Source organism: Lissotriton helveticus, chromosome 1_1 (genome assembly GCF_964261635.1).
Source record: "Lissotriton helveticus chromosome 1_1, aLisHel1.1, whole genome shotgun sequence".
NCBI lineage: Eukaryota > Metazoa > Chordata > Amphibia > Caudata > Salamandridae > Lissotriton > Lissotriton helveticus.
The window spans coordinates 339066344-339084555 of NC_136057.1; the positions used below are offsets into that span (position 1 = coordinate 339066344).

The 18212-nt window shown below is 41.0% G+C and overlaps 1 protein-coding gene across 1 annotated transcript in view; it reads right to left on the reverse strand.

Annotated features, from left to right (window-relative positions):
• Positions 1-1044: 1044 nt before the first annotated feature.
• Positions 1045-18212, reverse strand: part of KIAA1549 (KIAA1549 ortholog) — a 938976-nt gene continuing 921808 nt past the window's right edge. Inside the window, exon 20 of the mRNA XM_078673003.1 lies at positions 1045-13407. Coding sequence (XP_078529129.1) covers positions 13153-13407 — 255 coding nt within the window. The 3' untranslated portion in view covers positions 1045-13152. The remainder of the gene's footprint in view (positions 13408-18212) is intronic.

The following is an 18212-nucleotide window of genomic DNA, read 5'->3' on the forward strand; positions in this document are numbered from 1 at the left end:
CAGGTCAATGTCAAAAAAGATCCCAATCACCTGTAGAGTCTTCCAGGGTTCCATACAGTCTCTTGTCATCTTCAAAATGTACCTGACCCCTGGTACTTACCAAATAACAGCATTAAGATCCACCAATATGCCAATGATTCACAAATCCACTTGGAAATCTCCTCTGTTTTAAACAGCCAATGTCTCAAACATTGCAAGCACATCATCCACACCTGAATGTCCAGCCTTTACCTGAAGCTCAACCCAACCAAGACATAATTCCTATTTGTCAAGAATATAACAAACAAGATACATTACAAACAGGGCTCAATGTTATGAATATTAATGGCTTTGACCCCAACTTTCACCAAATACCAATTCACTTGGATTCATCCAGAACACCAAATTCACCCTCAAGTAACTTAGTGCCAAAATAAAATGGCCTGGTACCAGCTATCTCTTCTGAAGATAAAGATGAACTGTTTCCTCCAGAAAAAGACTTCAGAACTGCTGTTCAAGCGCATCCACTCTTGCACCAGACTCCATGGTGACAACCCTTAGAGAAGTACATAATGTCTCATCCAGGGCCTAAGAAAAAGAAATGTACCAACTCCATCCTGATAGTACTCCAAGTCATCATCACCAGCACAACCGATAATGTTGCAGACAATCTAACCAACTTTGGTGGTTATTGAATCACACACAGACTCAGACTAAGATATGTAAAAAAAAAAAAAAAAAAAAAAAAAGCAAGACACTAGGACTTTTTCATTGTATGCACATGGAACAACATCCCCGTGTCCACGTGGAGTGCCCAACGCTGCTCCAATATAGAAAAGAGTGGATGACTCACTTCTTTATAAAAAAAGACTACATCGCAACGGTATTAACTCTCCGCATCCCTCTTGCTCTCCTATTACTAGCTGGCTTGTCTTTGATCATGTATAGCACTCTGCAGCCTTTTGGCTAGGCTTGCTCTACAGAAATACTGTATACATACATACTTCAGATAACATGAAACAAAAGTGGATGAAGACTGAAAACCATACGTTTTGTGGAGATTTTTATTTAGTATTTGCTTTTTTTGTTATTTACATGCTTGGTAATGGTACCAGTGGGTAACAAACAATCGCAAAACATTTGTTCATCAGTACAACCCCATTATTTTCACATGCTAAAAAACATCACAGAGAAGACAAAATGCATCATGGAGCTGGGCCTGCCAGCCAATATCTCTCTCCACACACACACTATATATATATATATATATATATATATATATATATATATATATATATATAAACTCAGATATTTACAAGCTTACAGATAACAGATGTGCTACTGTATATTAGGTCTACAAACTGGCCAAATATAAAAAATGAACAGTGTTAAAGCAAAAAGCAGAAAACTGAAGACATTGATAGAGTGGCTCATGTTGTTTATTGACTTCTTGAGCCAATATTTTGCATCCCCAAACAAACTCAAAAGTAATGGCGGTGAAAAGATATCTTGAGGTGGACCGTAGGGAAAAGGAGCAAATAAATATAAGTTGATTTTGTTGTTCTACCTACATTTTACCCCTGGTTGTTTGGTCACAAAACTTTCAAGTCACAATACAATCAATTCACAGCACTGACTTGAGACTGAGGGAAGCAATTAGTGCCTTCATTTAAATTCAGAGGCTTATGTAGAGTCATGCTGTAATGTATATTCATGGAAAAATGAGAAGTAATCCAGCTACCACTCATTTTGCTCTTCTACACATATAGCAATATTATGGTGTAGAACCACATCACAGTACATCAAGACGGAAAATGATTTACAACAGCACAAGGCCCATCAAAGCTGAGCACAAATAAATGTGTGAAAACAGTGTTACTTTCGGTTATGCCCCATCAATAACTGCACATTTATAAACCTGGATGACATACAGGGAGGTAACGCTATTACTCTTAACATTGCCTCCGGCTTTACCCCAGCAGTCTAGATAAGTGAAATAATTTTTTAAGGAGATATCTCTTCGGTGAGTCACTGAAATATACAAAAAAGTGATGCATGGAATGCTTGAATTAATCTCAGCCGCTGGTAAAAACTCAGGGCTGCATTGCAGTCAATTGTTAATTCACACACTATGCCACCTCAGTTTGGACCTTGCCATATGCAAATCAGTCTTGACCCTGCTCCAATGGGAACAATCCAGCCCAAACTGCCAGGCCGGGTCCTCCCTGAACCAGAAGACAAGTAACCAAGGACAAGTTTCACCCTCAAGGCTTATCAGCCAGGAATAGTTTGGTTCCAGTGGCACAGTGTGCACAGGATTGTTTGGGCATTGTCATTGTACTAAAGCAACACACTGAAGTACCCAAAAAAGTGATGGATGGAAGGCTTGAATTAATCTCAGCCACTGGTAATTACTAAGCCCGCATCCCAGCTCATCGTTATTTTACATACCATGACACCACAGTTTGGACCCAGCCATATGCAAATCAGTCTTGACTTTGCTCCTATCAGAACAATGGATTGGGATGTGGCCCTGAGTGCTTGCTAGTGGCTGAGATTAATTCAAGTGTTCCATCCATCATTTTGTTTTTGATGCCACAGTGCAGGGTTCTCCAAAGACGACCCTGGAGGGCTGGATCCATGCTCGATTTTTATCATACCCCTATTTAGATAAATGTAGTTATCTTAAAAATCTGACTGACTGACTCTGGAGAACCCTGCCCTAGTGTGATGGTTATGCCCAGATGTGGGTCCTGTGCTTACTGTGGTGCCACTGGAACCAAACTATACCTGTCTGATGAGCCCTAATAATAGTAAAATCTGTCCTGGGGTGCTTATTGCTCAGATTTAGGGAGGACCTGGCCTGGCACCTCAGGCTGGACTGTCCCCATTGGAGCAGGGCCAAGACTGATTTGCGCATGGCTGGGTCCAAACTGAGATGACTTGGTGGGCAAAAATGATGGGTTGGGATACGGCCAGAGCAATTGCCGGAGGCAGAGATTAATAATTAAAACATTCCATCAATCACTTTGTTTGTGATCCCCCTCGTGTGGGCGGGTATGCCCAGACGAGGGTCATATGCTCACTATGTCACAGGAACCAAGCTAAGCCTGGCTGACGAACCCTAATAAGGGCAAAGACGGTCCTAGGTGGTTGTGCCAGTTCATGGTGGCCCTGAAATGGCAGCTTGAAGTGGACTGTTCCCTCCTGGAGCAGGGTCAAGACTGATTTGCATATGGCTGGGTCCAAACTGAGGTGGCATGGTGGGCAAAAAACAATGGACTGGGAGGCGGCCTGAGCTATTGCTAGTGGTTCAGATTAATTCAAGCATTTCATCCATCACTTTGTTTTTGATGCCGTCTTTGGTGAAGGCTAGTCACCAAATACCATATTCTTAGACACATCATCTCTTCATTAGATGCCAGAAACCCAATTAAGCCTTGGCTAAAAGAAAACATGAAGCTGCCCATCAGCACACTGAACTGTTGCTGACCCATGACACAAACTCAACGGATGCCTTAGCAGTTTTCAGTGGTGCTTTTTGTAAGGTCTTTACCAGGGCCGACTAGGGAAACAAAAATCAGTCATGTCAAAATGCTCAAACCAGTCACCTACTGCCTTTATCAGCTTGCACTATACCTCACTTCCACCCACCCACCCATACATCCATTCACTCTCTCCCTATTTCCTCTTATACCCCTCTCTGGTCGCTTTCTCTCTACCTTCCCTTCTTCTCATGTAGCCTTAACATGCATTCTGCTGTTAACCTCGAGGAAGGAAAGTGACAGAGGCACCAGAAACAGCCTGGGCTTTCAACATTGTCTCCAAGGACTCCAGTCCTCCAGAGAAATGCTCAGTGGAATAAAAGGCCTGTTTGGCCATGGTCCTTTTGTTCAATGAATATCATGTTTTCCTTTTGAATTTCCAGGTCCAGTCTAGGTTAAAGCTGCATGTATTTTGAAAGGTTGTCTTGCACCTTTTCCACTCTGCACTACTCTTGCTCTACCATAGTTCCTTGCTGTCAAGGAGTCTCTGCAGCAACAAAACTTGCACGTGGCAATTATTATTAAAGCGAACAAAAAATAAAGGGAATTATGTTACTAATATTACTGCAAATCTCTCCAGGATACCTAGGAAAAGTTAATATGAAATCTATGAGAACAGAACATGCTGCTCCATCAACCAGATGAACAAGCCAGCAATTGAAACAGTGTTTATATAAAGATAAAACACAGAAAAAAGAATATAAAAGATGTGATGAATTGTGACTTTTAGAAGCTGTGTAAAAAAAAATTCACTGAATTTCTTTAGTGAGCAATTTTTGTCTTGTCTTTAAGAGAGAAAATTCAGAGAAAACTCTTATCAAGATTAAAACATGAAATCACCTTTTTTGATATATACGCTATAGGAGTTACAGTCCAATGGTACTCCGGGTGTTACTAACTTACTCTTCAATAATATAACTCCCATTATGATTTTTAGGATTTAAAACCAACAGAAAGAGGATCTCCTTTGTGGTTCATTAACGGCCCTTTTTGCTTATGTTGTATATTCAAATGTTCAGATATTTAATATAATTTACAGTTTCCTATTTGCTTTTTATTACTGTTGCAACTGTAATGCATGTTAGAATTTGGTATGATCACCCACAAACTCAGGGTAAATCTGTACATCACCATGTAAGAGCACAGTCCCTAAGAAGCCAAAAGGGTTACTAGAGCTTTTCAACAAAGCTTTAAATTTAATAGAAGCAATCTTTAACTGTTCCCTAAAGAAGTCCCTCAAGGACATTGATTATTTAGTCCGACTTTGGTGCCTATCCAGCCATATTTGACGAATGCGACAGCAATATACATGTTTACATCACTTCCTTCATCCAAGGCTTGGAGCACACTGAAATGAGGCATTGTCAGTGGTAAACCAACTTCTTCATTTATTCACCACTGTGGATGATAGTGATTCAGCAAAAAGGGTACCCTTCACTAGCCATTCCTATTTTAATGCCTAAAGAAGGAGCAAAGGTCTGGTTTCTGGCACACATTGCTAGATTCCGGGTCTAGGCTGGAAAAGGTGAAAAGGTCTACGTTTTACGTGAGGTCTAGTGCCTCAATAGAGAAACAAACAAACATCAGTGGGCAGAGAGTGAAAGTCTGAATTATTGAGACCATATTTTGCTTGCGGTTTACACCTACAGCCTACAAATACCACAAAGTATTAATCACCATGTAATATGTTATATATTGCCCTCCTGCAAAGAAACGGAAATTTAGAGCATAAAGTGAGGGCTAGCATGCATATAGAATGAGAGAATTTCCAATGTTTCTACACAACAGGGTCCAGAACATCCAAAGCTATGGTAAAAAGATACAGACCTTTCTGCTGAAACCTCTGTGCGGCCTTTTGCTAACAAAGAAAACTTCAATCTTACAGAGCCCTGCTGCAGAGAATGCAGTACTATACTTGCAGGCACAAGAAGGCTACAATATTACAGATTGTTGGTATGCAGAGGGATTTAAAACTTTAGTTTACCGACAATAGTAGCAATAAGTTCTTCAAATTGAAGCTGAAGGTTTAAATGCTACCTCCTCTTTCTTACCTCTTAGCCTTTTCCCTGCCGGTCTGTCTCGTCTCATCACCATTTTAACCCCTCCACAACCCACTTCTATCTCCTCCTTTCATTCTCTACACCTTCCACTTCATATTATACTGGTTTCCCTCTTTTAATGCATTCTTGTTCATTCGTGTCACCTCTACATTCTGACATCTTTATTTCTAATTTTATCATTCTCACCCTCATAATTTCTCGGTCTACCCTCACTCTCTCTATCAGCAATAGGGTGGAGAATTAAGATACGTTGTACCCTTCACGAAAAAGTCACATTATCAGACTTTTGTTTATCAAAGCGGTCAGTTGAAACAGCTAATTATTTCATATAATTATTTTGTATTTGATCGGAGTTGCTGGTAAGATGTACCTTGCAAAATGCTATCTGCACGAGGAGACACTTGAACAGATTTAGGATCATTCTTATTATTTATGAGATATGAAAGTAAGCCTATTTACCTTAGTTTTCTAACTGACAATAGATTAAAATGATTTTAGATTTCTGTCGGAGGCAGAAAATAATTAAAGAATGTAGATGCTCCAAGTAGACCTTTAGACCTCTCCCAGAAAGGTCTCTCAAGGTTAACATTAGGTCAGGGGAAGGAAGAAAATACCTGTTAGTGCTTAGATTACTGTCCACAATAAAAGGGGGATTTCTGCCTGTTTCCAACGACTTCAGTTCTCCACCTGCCAAACATGGATCTTGACAGAAATTTGCAGGGAGGTCTGAAGACTGTTCTCTTGGAGAGTTGGTATAAACAAATAGGGAGAGAGCTAGAGATCTGAAAGGAGTTCCAAGGCCCACAGCATCTCCACCCATCATGTAGAAGTCCTTTTGCAGAAAGGGTTCTGCAGGAAGGTTTTCAGACACAAGCCACTCTCTCTGGGCAGGGTACATGATTTTCTAGTAAAGATGGGTGTGATCTGGTTAGAGAATTTGGGGGCTAATGAATAGTATAATTTCACCAATGCTGTAGTGTTCACCCTTCAAACACCCCTGAAAGGGTCAATGTTCCATGGCAAAACCTCGAAATCTGGAGGTAGGAGGAGGAAGCTCTACACTATGAACTAGCGCTTAGGGCTGTACCAAACCTCCCTCCTTCTAAGCTTGCCTATCCAAAGACACAAGAACCTATAGCTTACTTGATGTTCTTTATTTCTTGAATGTACTGCTGTATAAATCACAACAAACAATTCTTCCAGAGTATAATCGTGCTGCTCAAGTTACGTTACTCAAGGTGAGCTAAGAATACCTTATTAATAGAGGACTGTAACTTCCTGGAAGGGACAAAACACAAATGACCAGCACCTTAAACTAACTTACCAGGTCAATATTACCTATACTTCAAATTAAGCTCAGTGCAATTTTACAGACATTCTATATGATGCCCAGCATACTTTTGATTTTCAAACTCGTTATGTTCTGAATCGGTGTAAGACAGGAATCATTTTAAAGTCTTCAACTGTAACTCCTATTTCGATTTCCTAGTGCAGTGATATTAGAGACATTTTAGCCCTATTAAATTTCCGTTTTAAACGTTCTGCAAACAGAAGGAGAAATTTGGCAGAAGCAGAAAATGTCATTTTAAAACCAGTCCATCTAGGGTATCACAAATGTCAGCATTACTCACTGAAGGATTGAAATTGCCTTAAACCTACAGAATGCTTAGTCTTGTGTAGTCAAGGAAGTCTGGAGTCCCGCAGATCAGTAATTCAGGAAAAAGTTCTGGAAAGCCACGTGAATGTGGTTAAATAATAACTTTGTTAAAAATCCTTCTATGCCACTATGGTGGTCGAAGGGACATCCAGAATTCCAACTAAAGACTTATCAAAAATGACTTGCCCTCCAGCTTGTGGAAGGTCTTTGCCAAAAGGTAACCACTATAGCGTAAATCTGTTCCAGTCTAAGCTTTATGGTAAAAAGGAGGCACATTCTGGAACTCTGTCAGATTGCATTCATTCTCCATTAAGTAGATTTACAAGATGCTTGTCCATTAGATAGGGCATGTTTATTTGGATCATGGTAAACGTCAGCATTATCTGTGCTGTTCTTTATGGAATTAATGGAGTCCAAATGCTTAAATCACAATGGTAGTTCATAATTGCAGGACCTTTTTTTTGTAAAAAGGTATCAATTTCTCGCATTAGGTCACCCTACTTCATTAAGGTGAACTAATAAATCATTTAAAGAAATACACCTTTTCAGCATAAACGGATTCACTTTTAGAAGGCTAGCAGATACTATTGACAATCTCAGAAAGGGAAGAGAACAGTGATCACTTGTTAAAAAAAAAAAAAAGAAAGAAAAAAAAAAAAGAATAGAAATATAGGTTTTTCTTGTAGACCAGAGATATGTAAATAAACTCTTTTCAAATTGCAAAAGGTGCAGAGCTACTACCAGAGACCCATATCATTGCACCACACTATCACTTACAGTGTGTAAACATTAAAATATAGCAGCGATCTTGTTACAAGAAAAACAAAAACTTTAAATAAACCTGTATTTTTCTCACTGTATTTTCCTAAAATGTGAGATGTAAGGGAGATGTCCGCAACCATGTTGTTTTTCTGAGGATCATGTTGTTCGGTACGTTTGCAGTTCTCTAATTGATCCCATTGCCTATCCTACTTGATTATCAGGATTAAAGCTTGCTTCCAGTGCATGGTTTGTGATCTGTCATTTGGGATGAGGATCAAAATAATTGGACTGCGGGCTGTCCCATTCCAAAATAGCTTGCTATTGCAGTTACAGTAACAACCCATTTAGCCTACAATTCCCACTGAATCAAAAGCCACATGACTGTTTGAAAATAATACTTACATTTAAGTGTACTTATTTAGCATTTTTCAACATTATCCACAGTTGAGGTTGGAATTTTAGGAATTTCTATGTCAACAGTTATCATTGGCAGCATTCTGCAAACAATTACATATTGTGCAGTCAATCTACCTCTTGGAAAGGGAAAATACAGAGAGAAGGTCCATTCATATGTGAACTTATGAAATATACAGTTGCTGGATAAGTTGTTTCAAATGCAAAATTGGCTCTTTAACAAATCCACATACTGTTGAACAATTTATCCACAAGTATTGCAAGGAAATCAAATGTTAAGAGAATATTAAATTAAGGATTTTGAAAGAGAAATGGCAGGCATACTGTCTTGTTTAGGTTAAAGCCTGAAAACAATTCAGTAGCAAACTTCTGTTGTGTCCTCATCATGTCGTTGTTACTACTCAAACACACGAATAAGAGATTAATGAAGAAGGACTACCCCTGTCTCACTCTTATGGCTAAGAGTAGGGTCACTAAAATCAGAAATTTCAATGAAAGAAATTTGATGTTGTATTAATGATGTCTGCCCATTAGATTTGAAAATCCTCATTCAACTCCCAGCTTGTAACTGACATTGAAAGACTGACTCTTTCTCAACAATACTTTTTTTTTCATTTCAGAAATGGCACACAAAAAACCTCCGGACCTATTTTATGGCTGTGTACAGAAGCCTTGTGAACACTAACTGGTGTACGCTGGATTCTGCCAACACTATAAAATATGACATATTCGCTTGGAGGGGACAAATAATTTATTGTAATGTTTTGTTGAAGAATATATTGTCCCGAACAAAATGCTCAAGAATCTTTGATTGAGCCCAGAAGTTAAGCTCTAAATTTTAGGCAGCAATTCCGCTAGTATCAGGGTTGATGGATCACGGTGCAATCTCCGTCCTTTACTTGTGGTTAGTAATGAAGTGAAGACTGACAGGGAATTGAACAGGACTTCAGTCAGGATTTCCAGAATTCTCGGACTCACTTCAGGTTATGGGAATTATGCTGCATAGAGCAGACAGGGTTTCTCAGCAATGTTGGGTATTAGAGGCTGCAGAGGAAAGGAACAGAATAATTCTCTGTACCTGATAAAAACTGCCATCTGCACAGTGCTCAGTTGGGGACCCACAAATGCAAAGTTTGAATAAATTGCATTTTCTGCTGTTCCAAAGAGATTAAAGTGAAGAACTACCTATTTTGGAATATGTCTTGAATGAAAGCATGGCAAGTAACCCATGAAGTATGCACGGAGACAGTTTAAAACATTGCATTACACAAGCCCCTGTGGTGCACAGGCGCTCAAACCCTTCAGGGGGGGCCCAAAAAGACCATGTTCAATGAATATCTACGACAAAGAAATCTGAGGGGGTTATGCCACTGGTGTTTGGGATGACCTCCACTCAGCTTGGAATTCCAGCGGTTTTGTATCACTATGCTTGCAGATATAAAACATGGTTGTCAATGCTGACTTCTTACATTAACAAATTCTTATAAGAACAATTAGACAGAAAATGTGAGAGTTCAAAAGACTGGTGAGGTTTCATGGGATTACGTGATTGTTTGTCTTCCATTATAACCATTGTGCTATTGTGGTTATAAGTAGCTTGATGGAGAGACAGCTATGATAATTGACATATCTAGATCTGAGCTTTGAAGAGCACATCTCTGGATACATTTTACTGGCCGACCATCAACCCGAAACTTGAGTCACTTGTGGTGTCACTTGGATCTTATCACCACAGCTGCTGAATGCTCAATGCCACTGTTTTTGAAAGCGTGTGGAACATTTCCATGTTTAGGTTATATAAACCCTTTCCTTAATTCTGACATGTAAGTCGTAATCATTTAAACAGGATTTATAAAGCTCAGCAATTCACCTATGAGGGTCTCAAGGCGCTGGATTTGCTAGCTGCCACGAGGTGCTCTGTTCATTCGAAGAGCCAGGTCTTGAGCCCTTTCCTGAAATCTCGGAGGAATGGGGTGGTCCAAAAGTGCAGGGGGAGGTAATTCCAGGTTTGGGCCGCAAGGTAAGAGAAGGAGTGACAGCTGCTGTTGGCTCAGTGAATCTTCGGAGGGGGGTAGGGTTGTCTTGGAGGAAGCGGGAGGCAGATCGCAGGTGTCTGGTCGGTTGGTGAAAGGTCATTTGTTTGTTCATGTATGCTGGTTCTTCATTGCGCAGGGCTTTGTAAGTATGGGTCAACATCTTGAACTGGCATCGCCTCTGGATCGGCAGTCAGTGTAGCTTCTTGAGGTGTGGAGTGATGAGGGTTCATCTTTGGAGGTCGAGGATGAGTCTTGCCGTAGAGTTTTGTAATGTCTGTAGTCTTTTCAGGAGGCTTGTGGTGATTCCTACGATGAGTGTGTTCCCAAAGTCCAGCCTGCTGGTGATGAGGGCCGAATGACTGTCCTTCTGGTGTGGATTTGGAGCCACCTGGAAATTTCAGAGCATGCTTAGGGTGTGGAAGCAGCGGATGAGACGGCAATTGATGTTTCTGTATGGATAACTTGCTGTCCAAGATGATGCAGAGGGTCTGGGTGTGGTCTGCCAGGGAGGGGGAAGTAAGTGAACAGAGGTTGCTCGAAGGAGCACTTTCTGCTCTCAGGCGAGGCTGTTCAGGCACTGTAACTTCAAAAGGTATCTACTGCACTCAGAGAATTCCGAACATATCCTTCAAAATGCAGAATATCCAGCCCTGGAGTCCCAGTATGACGGAAAAACAAATTCAGGGGAGTTGAGCCAAGGCAATCCCATCCCGATTGGTCAAGGGGTACGCAGCTTGAAAATATATAGCTGGGGGCTGCATAAAAAGGTCACCATGTGCCTATCAATGCTACGCATTGTTGCTGTTAAGAGAATAGAAAATATAGAGTCTTAGTGAGTCTTTCAAAAATACAAACAGAAAACATGTATATTTAAAAATCATCATTTTTCACTACTCGTTAAATCCTGGTTCTATAACCTGAAGGAGAAAACAGCCCCTAACCTGTAAAATATATGGATCAAGTAAAACTGGGTAAGACAAAATGCTTGAAGTATGAGGTTTCACTTTCATTTTTCAGCTACTTCTCAATTAAAGCTATTGTTACAAATAGGTCTCTGAAATCAATGTAACAGTCTTTTGCAAGGTAACTAATATTCAATGTAAATGTATCAAATGCAAAAAACTGAAAAATGTATTTAGAATCGAACAGGAGAGGACCCATGAGGCCGTGACCACAATCACAAAGTGCCAGTTAATTATTTATAGCAGAAGCCAAACGTCCTGGGGTTAATGAAAATATATTGCTTTGATAAAAGTCTAAGTGCTACAGAAAGCCAACTTCTGGAGATCAATTGACTCCCTGCTCTCCAATCGCCAATGGCAGGAGAATGATTAGCTAAGTGTTTCATGACCAATCAATAAAATTCAGAAATTAACAGCAGACCTGACCAGTCATAGGTTATGCAAATGCTTCAAGAGCACATACTGAAACGGGAATCTTTAAACAATAAAAAAAAACGGAAAGGATAAGCGGAGAGCTCAAAAAGGCACCACATAACTGACCTGCACACCAATGCAATACCAAGAACTCCGGAGTAACCGAAGAAAAGGTCAAGCCACAGTCAAGGAAACGACAGGATTGGGCATGCCCACAGCAAAGATTTCTAGAACACATCATTGTGCCATATTTGTCAGTAAGGCAATATGAATGGATCACGATTATGTAAACCACTGTTTTCCAGAAAAAGTGCATTTCTTGACAGTTTTGCTGAAAATACAGCTCGTGTGACAATCCTTAGAAAGGACCGTTCAGTGCTATTATGTTAGTACTAAGCCTGGCATTCTACGTAACTCAACAAACCAGTCAGATACATAATAAGTTACTTCTGTTGGGCAAACAGACACGCTACTACAGTGCTATTAATGTGTGCCTACAAAGTACAAAAACGGACATGTGCTTTGCGACTCATTGCTGGCTTTAAAATCTAAACCAGCATTTCCATTTTTATAAATATGAAGATCTTCAAAGTCTTTAATTCTCTTTCCCTTTGGAATAGTGTACTTCTTAACCCAGTTTCTGGTTAGGGTCCATGATGCAAAGGCCATGATGGACGCCAAGGGTTACTTGACGCTTAAGCACCGGAAGATACAGGAAAAAAGCACAGGATAGGAAGTCCTCTCAGAAAGATTTCCCTGGTCCATTACCAGCAAGGTAGGTTAAAAATAAAAAACATTAGTTATTTTGCTTCCCATCCTCCTCGTTTGTAACTAATCTGCAAATGTCAACAAAACTTTTTCCATTTTGACAATGATGTCCAAACACAGAAGTCATCTAATCAAACGCTGGGAACCCTACCACAATGGTATCAGATCATCATCTTCTCTTTTCCTAGAACTGATATTAAGTTGAACATTTTCATTTCCTTTAGAGACGAATCCTAACAACTCATCTGTTCATATCTGCCTGCACATATGTGCTTGAATTAAAAGAGTCTGCTGTAAACCTGAAATTTAAGGATGCTTAATAGAACCACAATAAATCTAGAAAAATGATCACCAATTATACGTAGGTAAGGAGAAGACGTGGAAGTTGCATGATGCACTGCTCTTTTCACCCTTATTTTTTTGTGGTAGGCTCCTATCTGGCAAACTCCGACCACAGACGATTCTCACTTGCTTCCAATTCCCCATGGGTTCTTTGTTGAGTCTTGCTTCCATAGGAAGTACTGTAGGTTCACAGCAACTAGAACGGTGCCAGAATCAGCTATGGAAATTCTGTACCGCAGTCTGCTTCTGAGAGAGCCGCAACAGCTCCTCTCTGATAGCCTTGATAAGCGAGGCAGAGGTGTGACCAGGCTGGAGGTCCTCCGTTGAACCACCGGGATAGTACATGGTTGGACCTTGGTGGCTACTGTGCTGAAGGTGAGCCGGCGGGGCAGACGGCTGTCGAGAAGATGACCTCGGCATGTGGAACACAGAAGAGGGAGGGTATTCTTGGTGACCAAGAACCTGCGCCTAAAACAAAAGAATGGCAAAAAATTAAGTTTAAATAAACATAGTAGCAATGACTTCATTTTCCGTGTAATTCCGTGATCTACAATTACATCTTCTGATTGATTTTTTTTTCTTTTAGTAATATATGGGCGAGTGAAAAAATAAAACCAGCATTGGCAAAACCAAAAGGCCTGGCGTTAGGTGCCAGCTCTTTTAGTGCTAATTTAATCTTGGCTTTTGTAAAATTTTACTTTTAAAAACCTGCCGGGCCCTTGCCAATAAACAAAAATACACATTATCTCAAAGCAATTTTGTATTTTGATTCACTAAGCATCCTTTGCCATATCAAAATACTTTGTGTGGATGTCCTCTTATAATTCGGTGACAATCCATTATGGAATAATCGCTTGCTCTCAACTTTTATCTTTCCAGTTTTTAGCAGGTGTAACAATTACCCAATGTATTCGTAATCAACGTGGCCAACTCAGAAGACTGGAAAGCTGACTTAGCTTGCCAGGACTCAAACTTGTGACCTTCAAGGCAATGTAGAGATCAGTGGAGAACGGTTAACTTACTCGGTGATCTTGGTATAATGTTATGACGAATGATTAACTCAGATGACAGTCATCTCTCCTTCATTAATGACCGCGATTGTAGTAAGTTAGTCATTCAATTGTACGCAGTGTTTGAATCAGGACTTCATTTAACAATTCTCATGTGTCATATGTACAAAGTGTGCAGCTGGGCATATTTTCCACATCTAACTGCAACAAAATGTCACCTTTTTGCCATAGAAGGCCGCTATAAAAAATCCTAAAATAAAAACGATTAGGAGAATCAGAAAGGCATCCAGTGTTTAAGTACTTCAGGGCGTGATGTACTAAATAAATGTGTGATCGCAAACCCCGCGATGAATGAAATCACAAAAATCACAGGGTTTACCAACTCAACAGTGTCACGTGTACACCGTCCTTTTTTTCGTGTTCATTTTCTTGTGGATTTCAGTAGCGCTTTGCAAACCTTTTGAAATCAGTGCTCATCAGTGTTTTTCAATGAATGTTATGAAACATATATAACATTTAAAGAGAAGCAATTAAGGGTATGTAGTGTCTTTCCATTAGTAGCGTGTCCAATAGACTTATGTTAAGACTGTTTAAAGCATAGAAAGCCTGTGTTTTGCGCTCTCACTCACATCTCCTTTCATTACATTACTCCTCACTCTAACTCTGTCAGGAGGAGTATGTCTGATTTGAGGGGCTATTAAAGGATTAAAAAATGTTTGAGGGTTATATTCAAATGTTTCAAGAAACAAATTCCTGGACACAGTTGGGAGTCAATCAGCTACTCAGTTACTGAAAATTATGACACCGTAGGGGTGGTCGACCCTGCCAATAGCATTGTACATTGTGAAACCTTTACAATTTATAATTACACCACTTTAATTCGTAGCCATGCAGTCTAAGTCACTGGAAATTGTTTTTCTGCACTCCTTGACTACATTAAGGTGGTGCTGCGGTTGCATAGACATTCATAATCTTCCAGGTGTTCCTGTGGCAAATGTCTGACTTTATGTCAGTCCTGATCATTTAACAGATATCACATTATATTCTGGGATTGAAATGTTGCTGTTAACATTGAAACTATGGGCTAAAAAAACACAGCAGTAAAGTGCGGTTTGGTTAAAAGCCAGGATTTGCTGAAGGTATCAGACTTAACAATGGGACACCTTGCTGCTATACGTTTTGTTGGCATGTGGAAAGTCTTGTGTCATGTTTTCACCACTATCCCATGTGCACTGTGATCGCACTCTTTTCACAGGCATCTGTCTCTACACCTTGCATTGAATCTTTAGAAACTCAGGTGTTTAGCAAGTGACCTGCTATCAATTCTGACTTGTTAGAAAAGGGGACTGATGTATCGAAGGGCGTTCCCAATTCTGTCTCTGGGGTAATGTGATAGTACAAAATGGGCAAGATTTTTATGTTTTTTAACCATTCTGAACCATCAAGAGCATGAAAGGGTGTCGCTCCTGATTGTAAGCCTCAATGGTATGGATCAATCGTTTGTAACCACAATTGCCGGATCTAACTAGTATTCAGTTACCAACTCTTCAAAGAAGGTGATAACTGAACTGTCTCCCTTTAGAACACCATCCCCTTTGTAAGTCATAGCAGATAACTTTACGGGAGTAATGTATTCCCAAACAGAAAACAATACACAGGCTGCTTAAAATAGTAAAAAAAAAAAAACCCACTATATCATGTTTGGGAATGCAAAAACATTCCTGTTTTATAGTCAATCACAGAGGGTCGCAAATAGTTAGATGCCTAATTAAATTCATTGAGTATGTCATTCTGTGACCCCCATTCCGTGACCTATTATACAGGCTGCTTTGCTAAGTCCAAGACAGGTCGTAAAAAGTCTATCGCCAGAGAGCTAAGCCCAGCCAGAAGCTAAGACTGAGGTCTGATCTGCCGCTTTGCACTCGCTCCCCTTGTGTAGACAGGTTCTCTATGAAGCTCAGTACTCCGAAGTTTCCTCCATAAACAAAACATTCACCTCATCACGGAGCAGGAGCACAAACGACCTTGTGCTAGGAAACGGGTGTGTATTTCCACAGCTACATAAGCCTAAACGTACACCCTCCGATTGATATAAAGTGGCCAAGCTGGAAACTCAAAACATGGTCGTTATGGATCTAATATCTGCCTTTGATAGGGTTAACAGGGATTAATTATAAAATATTATGCTAACTTTAGGGATAGACCAGAACATTGCCTATTTTCTATAGGACTTCCATAGAAACATGTCTTCATCAGTAGGATATGGCTTGGACAGCTGCTGTTCACAGACCTCTGAAATCAATCCGGGTGTCAGACAAAGATGCATCTTAGATCCCTTTCTATTTATGCTATATATTAATAAGTTGGAGACCACCCTAGGATTTGCGTCTAGTTGGCTCCAAACCCAACATGGCATTACTTTATGCAGATGATGCGGTTCTATCTGCTAGAACTACTTTAAGTTTATAATATGTACTAGATTTCCTTGTAGCATTTATAGATTATTTGGACTTGAGCACCAACTTTTGTAAATTACTCATCCTGGTATTCAGGCCCAGATCAACTAGCTCCAGACTGAAAAGCAATCTATCTTTCTGGTGTATACTCCACCCACATGCACATTCCTCAACTGTAAAATAATCCCAGGCATCAGATCCAGAAACCTCAATGTTTTCCCAGTGCTGGTAGGAAGTGACATTAGATGACTATCCGAAAGTCATATAGTGGCCAGCACCAGCGCAACGTATTTTTTCCTTCATTTTTTCCAAGTCTTCGAGGCGTAGGGACGGATTTACATGGACAGAGTAGTGCAGTACCATTAGATAAATTGAGATCTTATTAACTCTCCGTATAGCTCATCCATCAAACAGGGCAGCGGGCAGGTTGGTGAGGAATGTGCAGGGACAAGTTTACCCACCAGAAAGATCGTTACAGCAAATAAGTACCGTTTTCCTCTGTTCGATAATTCTACCTGCAGATTTCTCACCTGCAGAACAGAGTTCAGAGCAGTAACCCAGCCCTGGAGGAGTGTTGATTGAAGGTTAGACACGGAAATGCTGCAGAACGGACCTGGTAAAGAGTCCATCCCCATGTACAAAGGAACCCAAGCAGTAATGCATGGCTAAAGTATGACCACGTCACTACCTTTTAAATCTCGGAGATCCGGACACCTCTGACAAGGGCAGAAGTCATAGACTTGGCTCTGGTGAAATTAGCTTTTTTTGAAGGATCTATTATAGCCAAAGCACAGCAGGTTTTGATGCAAAGGATGATCCATTTTGAGGGGACGCTGTTTTACCTGACTTGTGGAATCCAGTCACGCTGCCCTTTTCTTTCTGCTCCCATCGCAGCGCCTCGCGGAACCCGCTGCGCGGGTCCCGCTTCGTGTGCTGGGCATTGCGGAATTGTGTAACCTGGACCTTTGCTGTGGTTTGTCCTCAATCTACGGAGACTGCCGAGGGTGAAGAAGTGCGTGGGCAGGGCTGCGAGCAGCGGGACTACCTCTCCCAGGAGGCCTCGCCAGACCCTATCGCCATCAGCTGGGCTGCTCTCCCTGCCTGCCTGACACGCCCCTCTCCATCGGACTTAAAATCTTCGGCGTTCTCTTCATTCACTGGGACGCTGTTTTACCTGACTTGTGGAATCCAGTCACGCTGCCCTTTTCTTTCTGCTCCCATCGCAGCGCCTCGCGGAACCCGCTGCGCGGGTCCCGCTTCGTGTGCTGGGCATTGCGGAATTGTGTAACCTGACCTTTGCTGTAGTTTGTCCTCAATCTACGGAGACTGCCGAGGGTGAAGAAGTGCGTGGGCAGGGCTGCGAGCAGCGGGACTACCTCTCCCAGGAGGCCTCGCCAGACCCTATCGCCATCAGCTGGGCCGCTCTCCCGGCCTGCCTGACACGCCCCCCTCCATCGGACTGATCTATAAATACATTGTGCTCTTCACGCTGAGCGTGAGCGCGCCGGGAGTAGCCCGGGACAAGGGCGGGACCGTCTGTGGCCGTCAGGGGCCGAAGGAGGCTGGGCTGGGCCACCCCCCTAATTAGTTCTGATATTAGAAGTTTTTTTAATATTTATGTTTTATATTCTGGGCTTATAATTACCATTTAATACTGTGTACCTCTGGAATTAATTGAGACGAAAGAGTTTTATATTGATTTGCTTACTGAGTGTAGTAACCTGGTTTCTTCGTCCCTATACCCCCCTCTTTTTATTTGTTTTATTTAAATATACATTTTACCGCATTATTAACTAGGGGTGTCTAG